Here is a 13,554-nt window from a genome sequence, read left to right as displayed (position 1 = left end):
CTTTAGCCCCTTGTCCCTGGTCTCTAGCCTTTAGCTCCTTGTCCCTGGCCTCTAGCCTTTAGCCCCTTGTCCCTGGCCTCTAGCCTTTAGGCCCTTGTCCCTGGCCTCTAGCCTTTAGACCCTTGTCCCTGGCCTCTAGCCTTTAGACCCTTGTCCCTGGCCTCTAGCCTTAGCTCCTTGTCCCTGGCCTCTAGCCTTTAGCCCTGGCCTCTAGCCTTTAGCTCCTTGTCCCTGGCCTCTAGCCTTTAGCCCCTTGTCCCTGGCCTCTTCTTTAGCCCCTTGTCCCTGGCCTCTAGCCTTTAGCCCCTTGTCCCTGGCCTCTATTATTTAGCCCCTTGTCCCTGGCCTCTAGCCTTTAGCTCCTTGTCCCTGGCCTCTAGCCTTTAGGCCCTTGTCCCTGGCCTCTAGCCTTTAGGCCCTTGTCCCTGGCCTCTAGCCTTTAGCCCCTTGTCCCTGGCCTCTAGCCTTTAGCTCCTTGTCCCTGGCCTCTAGCCTTTAGCCCCTTGTCCCTGGCCTCTAGCCTTTAGTCCCTGGCCTCTAGCCTTTATCCCCTTGTCCCTGGCCTCTAGCCTTTAGCCCCTTGTCCCTGGCCTTTAGCCCCTTGTCCCTGGCCTCTAGCCCCTTGTCCCTGGCCTCTAGCCTTTAGTCCCTGGCCTCTAGCCTTTAGCCCCTTGTCCCTGCTCTCTAGTCTTTAGTCCCTGGTCTCGCTCCTTGTTCCTTGCCTCTAGCCTTTAGCCCCGTGTCCCTGGCCTCTAGACTTTAGCCCCTTGTCCCTGGCCTCTAGCCTTTAGCCCCTTGTCCCTGGCCTCTAGCCTTTAGCTCCTTGTCCCTGGCCTCTAGCCTTTAGGCCCTTGTCCCTGGCCTCTAGCCTTTAGGCCCTTGTCCCTGGCCTCTAGCCTTTAGCCCCTTGTCCCTGGCCTCTAGCCTTTAGGCCCTTGTCCCTGCCCTCTAGCCTTTAACCTCTAGTCCCTGGTCTTTAGCCTTCAGACCCTGGACTCTAGCCTTTAGCCTCAAGTCCCTGGTCTTAAGCCTTCAGACCCTGGCCTCTAGCCTTAAGCCACTAGCCTTCAGCCCCTAGACCTGGCTCTCTCTCTCTCTATTCATTTACACTGTTCCACTTCCTCCTACTCGACTTCTCACTCCATTCCATCTCTTTGTCTCTTTTCCTCCTCCCTTCTGATCTCTTCCTTTCTCTCTCAGAGAGCTGAAGCACAGGTCTATGAAGGAGCCCAACGAGCCCAAGTTTAAGCTTCAGGACTACGTCAACAAGGAGATGAAGAGTGCTGGATGTGCATGTTAGAACACTGGGTGTGTGTGTGTACGTGTGCGCGTGCTAGCTCGTGTCCTTCTCCATGTCAGATGTGTTACACTCATACAAGGTGATGTTATATGACTACCTGTGGCCTCAGCCTGTGAGATAGAGAGCCGATCATGTGTGAGATATACCTACGTCACTAACCACCCAGTTTGTCTTTCCTTTGTCCTCTATGCTCTCTGAAATAATCCATTATGTCCATATTCTAAGGTTATCTGTGAGACGTCTCACTCCTCTCCTCACCTCCCTCTTTTCCTCTCCTTTCTCTCTTCACCTCTCTCCCATCTCTCCTCTCCTCTCCTTTCTCTCTTCACCTCTCTCCCATCTCTCCTCTCCTCTCCTTTCTCTCTTGTCCTCTCTTCACCTCTCTCCCATCTCTCCTCTCCTCTCCTTTCTCTCTTGTCCTCTCTTTACCTCTCTCCCATCTCTCCTCTCCTTTCTCTCTTCACCTCTCTCCCATCTCTCCTCACCTTTCTCTTTTCCTCTCCTTTCTCTCTTCTCCTCTCTTCACCTCTCTCCTTTCTCTCTTCACCTCTCTCCCATCTCTTCTCTCCTTTCTCTCTTCTCCTCTCTTCACCTCTCTCCCATCTCTTCTCTCCTTTCTCTCTTCTCCTCTCTTCACTTCTCTCCCATCTCTCCTCACCTTTCTATTTTCCTCTCCTTTCTCTCGTCTCCTCCCGTTTTCTGGGACCCATTGCTCCACCTCCTTCTGCATCTGTGAATGTACTTCTATATCCAGCCATGACTCTAACCCCATCAGTGCTGTCTGACACTGTTAACCCTATGACTGTCTGACACTGTTAACCCTATGACTGTCTGACACTGTTAACCCTATTACTGTCTGACACTGTTAACCCTATTACTGTCTGACCATGTTAACCCTATGACTGTCTGACCATGTTAACCTTATGACTGTCTGACCATGTTAACCCTATGACTGTCTGACACTGTTAACCCTATTACTGTCTGACACTGTTAACCCTATTACTGTCTGACCATGTTAACCCTATTACTGTCTGACCATGTTAACCTTATGACTGTCTGACACTGTTAACCCTATTACTGTCTGACCATGTTAACCCTATGACTGTCTGACCATGTTAACCCTATTACTGTCTGACCATGTTAACCCTATGACTGTCTGACCATGTTAACCCTATTACTGTCTGACCATGTTAACCTTATGACTGTCTGACACTGTTAACCCTATTACTGTCTGACCATGTTAACCCTATGACTGTCTGACCATGTTAACCCTATTACTGTCTGACCATGTTAACCCTATGACTGTCTGACCATGTTAACCCTATTACTGTCTGACCATGTTAACCCTTTGACTGTCTGACCATGACTCTCCAACCATGTTATCCCTATGACTGTCTGGCCATGACTGTCTGACCATGTTAACCCATGACTGTCTGACCGTGTTAACCCTATGACTGTCTGACCGTGTTAACCCTATGACTGTGACCGTGTTAACCCTATGACTGTCTGACCCTGTTAACCCTATGACTGTCTGACCCTGTTAACCCTATGACTGTTTGACCCTGTTAACCCAATGACTGTCTGACCCTGTTAACCCTATGACTGTCTGACCCTGTTAACCCTATGACTGTCTGACCATGTTAACCCTATGACTGTCTGACCATGACTGTCTGACCATGTTAACCCTATGACTGTCTGACCCTGTTAACCCTATGACTGTGACCGTGTTAACCCTATGACTGTCTGACCCTGTTAACCCTATGACTGTCTGACCCTGTTAACCCTATGACTGTCTGACCCTGTTAACCCTATGACTGTCTGACCATGACTGTCTGACCATGTTAACCCTATGACTGTCTGACCATGACTGTCTGACCCTGTTAACCCTATGACTGTCTGACCCTGTTAACCCTATGACTGTCTGACCCTGTTAACCCTATGACTGTCTGACCCTGTTAACCCTATGACTGTCTGACCCTGTTAACCCTATGACTGTCTGACCCTGTTAACCCTATGACTGTCTGACCCTGTTAACCCTATTACTGTCTGACCATGTTAACCCTATTACTGTCTGACCATGTTAACCCTATGACTGTCTGACCCTATGACTGTCTGACCCTGTTAACCCTTTGAATGTCTGTACCCTCTATTACCCATAGAATGACTGACTGTATTCCTCCATGTATTTAATCCTCCTAGTCCCTGTGTGAACTTCAAATTCGGCCTAACTGGTCATTTTCATGGTGCTTCGAGCCAGATAGTGTATATTTTCCTGGACCACTCTGCATTACCCTATGACCCCCGTATTTAACCTTATCACTGACTGACAACCTCTTATCATTGACCACCTAGCTATGCGCTTCCAGAACCTCTCATGACTGCAGCTTCCCGTCTAGCTCACTCAAACTAGCTTATCTAGAACCACTCAAACTAGCTGATAGAGAACCACTCAAACTAGCTTATCTATAACCACTCAAACTAGCTGATCTAGAACCACTCAAACTAGCTTATCTATAACCACTCAAACTAGCTGATCTAGAACCACTCAAACTAGCTGATCTAGAACCACTCAAACTAGCTGATCTAGAACCACTCAAACTAGCTGATCTAGAAGCATTCAAACTAGCTGATCTAGAACCACTCAAACTAGCTGATCTAGAACCACTCTAACTAGCTGATCTAGAACCACTCAAACTAGCTGATCTAGAACCACTCAAACTAGCTGATCTAGAACCACTCTAACTAGCTGATCTAGAACCACTCTAACTAGCTGATCTAGAACCACTCAAACTAGCTGATCTAGCTACTGTTTTAGCCTATTTCTTTTTAAATGACTTTTTGTTGATTATTTTGCTTAACAAGCACCTTGAGATTCTGTCTGTAATGAAAAGAGCTATAAAAGTTTAATCAATGATTATTATTATCCCTGGGTTGACCCCATGACCCTTGCAGTCTACCTTCCTATCACTGTATGAGTCCTGGCTTATGTCCCAATTATCACTCCTTTCTCCCAAAGTGTGCACTTGTTGACTTCCCTTCACTGATCTGAAAGGGTTAGTATGATTGGTATAAAAATCATGATGGAAACTAGCCCATACCTCCACCAATCCAATGCTTTTAGATTTGTGGTAAGTAGTATACAAGTGCACACTTCAGGAAAAATATGTTTATTGGGACACACCACTTATATCCCCTATCACTGAATGAACCTCCATCACTGTCTTACTCGGTTAAAATCCACTGTCAGTTCTCCTGCCTGATCCAACGTGTTCATAATAAGAAAAGGAAAAGAGAGAAAGTCCCGCAGAGCTCATCGTATTAATGTATCCCTGTACAGTGTCTGGATGAATGTATATATTGTATGTAGTCGAATGTATATAGTCAGGTCATTGTCGGTTGTCAGGCTGGCTCAGTCTCACAGTACAGATGTAGGATCTTAATTTGAGCCAGTTCTTGACCACAGGAAAATAATCCAGCAGCAACTGGAAATGTGAATTATTATGTGGATTAAAATGAATGGACATTTTTGTAGGGGTTGATACATTTTCGTTAAGGCAAATCAAGTCTGACATTTTAAAGTGGAAATTACAATCTTTAGAAGCCTTTTTAAACCTGGAATACATCACACATTTGCTTTTCCTCTCAGCGACAAAGAGTGATCAAATTTAAGATTCTACATCAGTAAGTCATATGTTCAGGCCTTTTCAGCCTACTTCAACTCACCAGCATTCTAATCTCCTACAGTGGTATTCATTTATAACAAGCATTTTGCTAAAGATCACCCATAACCGAATGTAGTGAAATGTATATTCAACGTTAAAGTCAAGACATTGATGGAAAATGTTAGAAGTTAAAGTGTAGTGTCTTACCTGTCAATCAAGATAAAGGCCGTTTTGAATTCAGTGGCAATTTGAAAATCACTCTAAAGTCCAATACATCTAAAGTAAGTACAGTTTTAGAGAGAGATTATGGTTAATGCATACATCTATTTTTCTGGTGGAAAAATACTAATTACGATGTACAAAATGTTGAATTGATTTAAGTTGTCTTTTCCTGACAGTAAATGTTTAGTCGAGCCTTCCGTAGATCTCTTGTAGTTGTGGTAAGTGTAGAGCTAGTTGTGGTAAGTGTAGACCTAGCTTGATAATGAAGCCTTGAACCTAGAGAGAACTCAAATTAAGCAAATAAAATATTTTTTGGTGTATTTTGTCTAAAGTGTTGTACATTCATTTGGAACGAAATATACAATAATGAAGAAAGGGAAACCAATAATATTTTGCAATATCTTTATGACTTGGCTATTGTTTCATGTTGTTTGAATCATCAATACTCTTTTGCTGCCTATTTTTTGTAATATACTGTATATATATGGTGAATGTCATGTATATAAAGGGTTTGTCATCTTTAAATGTTTAATCAGGGTCATATCTTTTGAAAATCTTCAAGGATGTTTGTATTTACATGACATTTTTCTTTTCTTCCTTAACCACAAATGAAGATGTCATTTGATTCTCATCTTTTATCAGTTCTCGGTTAATAATCAGTATTTCACAAAGATCCTTCATGTACTTTCAGTGTATTACCATCAACATCCATAGAAACAGAATATTAAATGTACAGTATTTACATCATTTGAAATGAGATGTTCAGACAATGTATTGTTATACCTTCATGAGATGTTTTATTACTTTTCAGTGTGAATTGACTTTCTTCTCAAATTAAAGTTCAACACAATAAAGATTACAACAAAATACTAGTCATTGTTGGGACTCTTGATCTAATCCAATGTGTCTCAATCTCTTTTTGTCACTTAAAAAGAGCACATTGGAAGTCATGGGAGTTTCTCAATTGGAGAAAAGCCTGTCCTCTTCTACTCGTAAGTACTTTTCTCTTTCGTGACCCATGAAACGAAAAGTGGTCGCCATATGTAGACGAGTGTCAATTTGTTAATAGGCGAACGGAGTAGTGGTCCTCCTCAATAGCCTTCTCCCAGCGAGGAAGCACAAATGTACCCGCTCGGCTCCGTATCGTAGAAGCGTTTTGAAATCCGACACAAAATCAGTTGTTTTCTTCTCGGAAGACAAACGCATGTTCACGTTTAAAAACTATATGCTACTAAATCTGTTGTCTATAAAATGTCGGGCTACATTTATTTTTAACACTTTACACATATTTTGGGATTCCTCTCTAAATGATGGTGCACGAGTGAAGCCAGGTCTAATTTAATACAAGCACATTTGTGTCCACGTTTTCAACCAGGAGAGGGCAGTGGAGAGGAGTCGAGCAAATTGAATTGAGATTCTCCCCATGTAAAAATCTGAACAAGAGTGTGTTCAAAGTTTTGACTTTGTCTCCCCCTGCTGGAAAAGATAAGTTACAATACATGGAAAGAACCTGTAGGCAGGACACCAAAATGACATATTAGAATACTTTAGAAATTCATCCTTCCATGTTTTCTTTTAGATGAGCAATTTCTGAAGTATTTGAAGTAACAACTGACATATTAAATAGTATTTTTTTCACTGGAGAAACCTTTTCAAGTAATTCACAATTCTCCCTTTCAAATGTAGTCATTTACAGCTATAAAATACAAAAAATGGTTCCTGTACCTGCAGTGCTTGTCAATGTTAAGCTTCACAACACAAAGCGATAAATAAATGAATATACATCTGCACCAATACAAAGAAATGAACAAGGAAATACATCCACAGAATCAATGTCTGTCTCTCTAGTAGTTTCCATAACAGAGCAGTTATTATTCACTAGAGACACTAAATGGCCCTGTCACATTCAGTCAGTTCCCACTGGCCTTGATGTATTATTCAGTCCAGTGTCAAAAGAGAAGGAAAATATTCACTATCAACTATCAAAGCAGCATAACATTAGCTTGGTCCCAGATCTGTTAGTGCAGTTTTGCCAACTTGAGGATGACCATAGGACTTGTCAAGACCACATTAACAGATCTGGGACCAGGTTAGCATATCATGTCATTTAACAAACAAGGTCCACATCACACGTACATTCAGTCCAGGAGCCAACATTACACATATACCAGCTGTATCTCTTTTGTAAATGGTCAAGTTATTTTCTCACGACAACTGTAGGACAGTTGGGAAAACATTCATATGACTTTGCATTGGGCCGATTTCCTGAACCTTCTCATCAATGACCTCAACCACTAATCTGCACTATGTACACCTCTGTACAACACAGTTTCCACGGCAGGATCCCTCCCTCTGCTTATATAGATATAGCCCTCTGTAGATGGTCTGTTCCCACTGTAATCAGCCTCTACTCCACAGTTTGATGTTTTATGGTCACTGTTCCAATGTTGTTCATTCTGTATGATGTCTATGTGTCTGTATTCTGTTTGTATATTGTCTACTGCGGGCAGCACCAAGGCACATTCTGGGTATGTGTAAATGTACTTGGTGAATAATGGTGATTTGGATTAATGTCCCCCTCTTCCCTATAGTGTACTACTACTACCAGAGCCCTATACAGGTGTTTTATAGGGAATAGGGTGCCATTTCAGATGTACTCCTGAGTCCAACGACATGGAAAGATAAAGTGACTAAGAGGGTGGAGTTGGCACAAAGCTGAGTCTGGAGATACATGAGGCAGGGTCATAGAGATGAATAGAGGGTGGAGTTGGCACAAAGCTGAGTCTGGAGATACATGAGGCAGGGTCATAGAGATGAATAGAGGGTGGAGTTGGCACAAAGCTGAGTCTGGAGATACATGAGGCAGGGTCATAGAGATGAATAGAGGGTGGAGTTGGCACAAAGCTGAGTCTGGAGATACATGAGGCAGGGTCATAGAGATGAATAGAGGGTGGAGTTGGCACAAAGCAGAGTCTGGAGATACATGAGGCAGGGTCATAGAGATGAATAGAGGGTGCACTTGCCAGAAAATCTGTTTTAGCATGTGTAGTGCCTAGTGCTGAACGATTCATCTAAATGTCGGTTATTTTTCATTTTTTGAACAACTAATTGACCGACGGAGGTTAAATTATTTGAATTCCATTTTGTTTGGGTTGCACAGTTTCTCTAGAAACTCTAGATATATTGCATACAGCCTGAACTGTGCAATATAGTAGGGAGTTGTAGTTTCCAACAGGGCTAATATTCAACATTAGTTTAGTGCATAAACGTGGTAATTAACTACAATGACCATAATCCATTGCGAATCTACTTGTCCCATCGGTGTTTCTTTTCAATTGCTATGGAAGAGACAGAAGAATGCGTGATTGTGAGGTGATATAGAGAGCATCTGTTGCTTCACAAGATATCTCTACCTGAAAATACATGATCTAAGTGATTGTTAGCTGGTATTTAGCAGTCATAAAATATGCCTTATTTACTTTAAAGAACTACTAAAATTGTGAATTTGTCAGACAGCATAGGCAGCAGCTCTATGGAGATGAGATGATGACTTGGAATAAAATAATAAAGTCATAAAATGAAACAAATGTAAATACACAACTTAATATTTGATGAAAGTAATGTGAATAAATGATGGGTATTAAGTGATAAGCAGTAATGGGCAGTCACTACCTTCATGGGAATTGTATTCATTTGTTTTATTCTGTGTTGTTACAGTATTCAACCCACATTATGAATAGCGCATTTAATGTAAAAAATACTTGATTATTTTCTTATCTAACCGAAACCGAACCGACCTCAAAAAGCACTAATCACTCAGCACTAGCAGCGCCATTGAAGGGTATGTAGTCAACTTGGTGGGACTTCCTATGAGTTAAGGAGGTCAACATAATTCTGGGCTCTCTTTCCAACTATACTGAACCAAAATATAAATGCAACATGTAAAGTGTTGGTCCCATGTTTCATGAGCTGAATAAAAGATCCCAGAAACGTTCCATTTGCACAAAAAGCTTATTTCTCTCCAATTTTGTGCACACATTTGTTTACATCCCTGTTAGTGAGCATTTTTCCTTTGCCAAAATAATCCATCCACCTGACAGGTGTGGCATATAAAGAAGATGGTTAAACAGCATGATCATTACACAGGTGCACCTTGTGCTGGAGACAATAAAAGGCCAATCTAAAATGTGCAGTTTTGTCACACAACACAATGGCACAGATGTCTCAAGTTTTAAGGGACCATGCAATTGGCATGCTAACTGCAGGAACGTCCACCAGAGCTGTTGCCAGTGAACTGAATGTTAACTTGTCTATCGGGGCGGCAGGGTAGCCTAGTGGTTAGAGCGTTGGACTAGTAACCGAAAGATTGCAAGTTCAAATCCTCGAGCTGACATGGTACAAATCTGTGGTTCTGCCCCTGAACAGGCAGTTAGCATACTGTTCCCCAGTAGGCCGTCATTGAAAATAAGAATTTGTTCTTAACTGACTTGCCTAGTTAAATAAAGGTAAATAGGCCATCTCCAATGTCGTTTTAGAGAATTTGCCAGTATGTCCAACCAGCCTCACAACCGCAGACCACGTGTAACCACGCCAGCCCAGGACCTCCACAACCGCAGACCACGTGTAACCACGCCAGCCCAGGACCTCCACAACCGCAGACCACGTGTAACCACGCCAGCCCAGGACCTCCACAACCACAGACCACGTGTAACCACGCCAGCCCAGGACCTCCACATCTGGCTTTTTCACCTACGGGCGATGAAATGAAAGAGTATTTCTGTCTGTAATAAAGCACTTTTGTGGGGAAGAACTCATTCTGATTGGCTGGGCTCCCAAGTGGGTGGGCCTACGCCCTCCTAGGACTCCCATGGCTGCGTCCCTGCTCAGGCGTGAAATCCATAGATTGGGGCCTAATTTATTTATTTCAATTGACTGATATGATCTGTAACTCTATAAAAAAATTGAAATTGTTGCATGTTGCGTTTATATTTTTGTTCATTTACAGTATATATGGGCAGGATTTGGGGTAAGGCAGAGTAGAAGAGTATGGCAACTGAATGGTAACACCACCCTCTGTAGTCCTCTCTACCCCCTCCTTTACTGCTCTGTATGGTTTATCTTTAATTGTATATATATTTTTCTTATGAGGAGAAGGATTCTATTTGTCTGTCTTCATCCAGGGGATATGTCCAGCCTCCCTCTTTTTCCTTCTCCTCCTCCTCTCAGGGCTTGTGCTTAAAGTGGGCCTCCACTGCAGAGAGAGAGAGAGAGAGAGAGTGAGAGAGTGAGTGAGTGAGAGAGAGTGAGAGAGAGTGAGAGAGAGTGAGTGAGAGAGAGTGAGAGAGAGAGTGAGTGAGAGAGTGAGTGAGTGAGAGTGTCTAAATCAGTCACTTAACCAGGTACCAGAAGAAATCAACTGTGTAAAATAGAGTGGTTCAGATCTACATAAACTGTCATAGCCTCTACTGCCATGAACTCAGTGGAGGCATATAGCTATCAATTCACCAATCATCAGAAGGGCATCAAATGTATTGGCGAGAAATATCCACCAACAGAAGGTGATCAGGTTCCTATTAGTATGCTGGAAACCTTACTCAACATATCACCCATAGTAAAAAACAACTAATATTATTCAACTAAGGGGCGGCAGGTAGCCTAGCGGTTAAGAGTGTTGGGCCAGTAATCAAAAGGATGCTAGCTCGAATCCCCAGGCCGACTAGGGGGAAAATCTGTCTATGTGCCCTTGAGCAAGGCACTTAACCCTAATTTCTCTTATAAGTCGCTCTGGATAAGATTGTCTGCTAAATGTAGAAAATGTATGAATTCCTTGGACAAATCCTGGGTAGAGCCATGTGAATGGTTACCTGCATATTCCTGGGGCAGCATAGGTCGATTCACCAAACCCTGAAAAGCAGCCATCCAATCCTGCTGCTCCTCCTCGGTCTCGCACGTAAACAGGAACTTCCTGTCGGGCGTTACTATGGTGATGCCAAACTGCCAGTGGTAGCCCTGGGTGGATGGGGGAAGGCCGGGTAGCACAATGTAGCTGTTCTCCTTACTACCAATGAACACCTCACCGCGCGCATAGGCATCCTCACAAAGAAACAGAGGAGAGGAGACTCAGTGTGTGTGTGTGTGTGTGTGTGTGTGTGTGTGTGTGTGTGTTGTGTGTGTGTGTGTGTGTGTGTGTGTGTGTGTGTGTGTGTGTGTGTGTGTGTGTGTGTGTGTGTGTGTACGTGTTTAACTATACTTGTGGGGACCAGAAGTCTCCGCAAGAATAGTAAACAAACAAAAATTTGACCAACTTGGGACATTTCGTTAGAAATAGCATTTGACCATGGGTGAACTAAGGAGTTTAGGGTTAAGGTTAGAATTAGGTTTAGGTCCAGGGTTAGGAGCTATGGTTCGTTTTAGGGTTAGGTTAAGGGCAAAGGTTAGGTTAGGTTTTTTGGTTAAGGGTTAAGGTTAAGTTTAGGGTTAGGGGTTAGGGAAAATAGGATTTTGAATTGGACTGAATTGTGTGTCCCTTAAAGGTTAGTTATACAAGACTGGGTCTGTGTTTACCTGTTACGTGTGCGCGTCTGATCAGCCACATTGTATATGAGGTCCAATAAATAATTTGGGTATGTTTGTTTGCATAATATGACATGGAAATAACATTAGTTCAGTACCACTGTACTATAAGTGCTACATTTCTATTTTTGGAGCCTGTTGAACCGTAAGCCCTAAATAAAGTGTTACTAATAGTACTGAAATGGTACAGCACCATCTCTTTGACCCATATGACATGGCACCTAATTTACCCACTGACTATCTTACCAGAGGATCCTTGAAGTACATGAGTCTCCTGTCATCCATAGAGAACCATCTCTTCTTGAAGCCCTCTGTGTGCTGTAAGAGGGAAACAGGAGACCGAGGTTGAAGGAATTAAAGAGGCTGTACAGAAGTTCAGTTGCTAATGATTCACCTAAATGTATTGTCTTTCTGTTCAATGAGATCATTCTCTTTAATGAAGAAACGTTGTTTACAACTGTGATAATGCATTATTATTGTACTCTCATAACTAATGGCTTTATTGGCTTACATACAGGATCACATACTGGAATACCAATTCATTATCCACACCAAGCAGTACAAGGCAAGCATTCAGCTCACAGGCCCAGCAAATATACTGTTGTACATGGCCATTATTAATGCGGTAGGTTTGTGTGGTACAAATTAAACCCCATTCGCAGTGAAACCCGATGGGCTGATAAAGTTAGAAGCATTAAGTGCTGTGTCACAAAGTAACTAAAGTGTAAGTAACTAAAGTGTAAGTAACTAAAGTGTAAGTATTAAAAGACATCACCTTTGGACCCGTCTTCTCCATGTAGCCTTCCTTGATATAGTTTCGTGTCAGCTTTGGCACCAACTGGACGAATACATGAGAAGAAGGAGAAATGTTTTATTCTGTGACCATGTGATGGAGTGTAGCCATTCCCAATTCCCTCCCTACCCCTTCTCATTTCAAACATGGAAGGGTTAGGGCCCCCTTCCATGTTTGCAGATCCATAAGGTATAAGCAATAGGATGGAAGATACACCAGTACACTGCTAATATCTATCAAGACCCTTGGGATATGCAAACATTGAAGGGTTAAGGCCAAGGAGAAGGGGTAGGGAGCAGAATTGAGCCAGCTGTATATAATACCTGTGTATACTAGAGAGGAAGGAACTGAGGGATTAATGAGAGAACAATAAGATAATGAGAGAGACTCACATCAGCGTGATGGGCCCCAGGGAAAGCGACCTGTAGGTAGTGAAATCTGGCTGCTCTGATGGCGTTGAACCAGTCCACCATTTCCTTAAAACACAACAGACATGCTAACATGATCTGGGTCCTGTTCAAAGGGCATGAAACGCAAGGCAACTTTTTGTGCTACCTACACTGAACACGACCCAATCTCCATACACACTGACACCCGATAGAGACTCTTTCCTGGCAATAATCCACCATTACTGTAAACAGTAGTCGACTTTGATTTCAGACTATTTCCTACTGGGTTAACGATGTATTTAAAGGCATGCAATTGCAATGTACAGTATGTCCTGCAGAGGAAATATACTCCTACTCAGCTGCCAGCCACTTCACAACACAAATGCTCCTGACAGTCAATAGACAGTCCACTCCTGGGTGGTGTTCTCCAGGAAACAGAAGAAAACGCTTTAAAACTGAGTGAACCAGGGAGGTACTTACTGAACTTGACCAATAAGAAATGCTCATTTATGTTTTCTGTTGAAAAATGTTTTGCTACAGTGTGCTGAACACACATGACCTAAATGAATGTAATTTTGTGGGACTTGTGTGAATGCAAATGAACCATTCCGGAGC

The 13,554-nt window shown here is 42.8% G+C and overlaps 1 protein-coding gene and 1 pseudogene across 5 annotated transcripts in view; one reads left to right on the top strand and one right to left on the bottom strand.

The window, feature by feature from the left end:
- The window catches only part of LOC109884188 (ras-related protein Rab-26-like), a 67,469-nt pseudogene extending 58,363 nt beyond the window's left edge, over positions 1-9,106 (top strand).
- LOC109884190 (arf-GAP with dual PH domain-containing protein 1) overlaps positions 5,959-13,554 on the bottom strand; it is a 35,228-nt gene continuing 27,632 nt past the window's right edge. For all 5 annotated transcript variants that reach the window (XM_031814099.1, XM_031814100.1, XM_031814097.1 and 2 more), the window contains 5 exons: positions 12,943-13,026; positions 12,533-12,595; positions 12,004-12,075; positions 11,049-11,277; positions 5,959-10,435 (listed from right to left, as the gene is read on the bottom strand). In XM_031814099.1, coding sequence (XP_031669959.1) covers positions 10,407-10,435; positions 11,049-11,277; positions 12,004-12,075; positions 12,533-12,595; positions 12,943-13,026 — 477 coding nt within the window. In that variant the 3' untranslated portion in view covers positions 5,959-10,406. The remainder of the gene's footprint in view (positions 10,436-11,048; positions 11,278-12,003; positions 12,076-12,532; positions 12,596-12,942; positions 13,027-13,554) is intronic.

The sequence above is a fragment of the Oncorhynchus kisutch genome, unplaced genomic scaffold, assembly GCF_002021735.2.
Source record: "Oncorhynchus kisutch isolate 150728-3 unplaced genomic scaffold, Okis_V2 Okis06b-Okis10b_hom, whole genome shotgun sequence".
NCBI lineage: Eukaryota > Metazoa > Chordata > Actinopteri > Salmoniformes > Salmonidae > Oncorhynchus > Oncorhynchus kisutch.
This window is presented reverse-complemented; position numbering and strand designations above follow the sequence as displayed.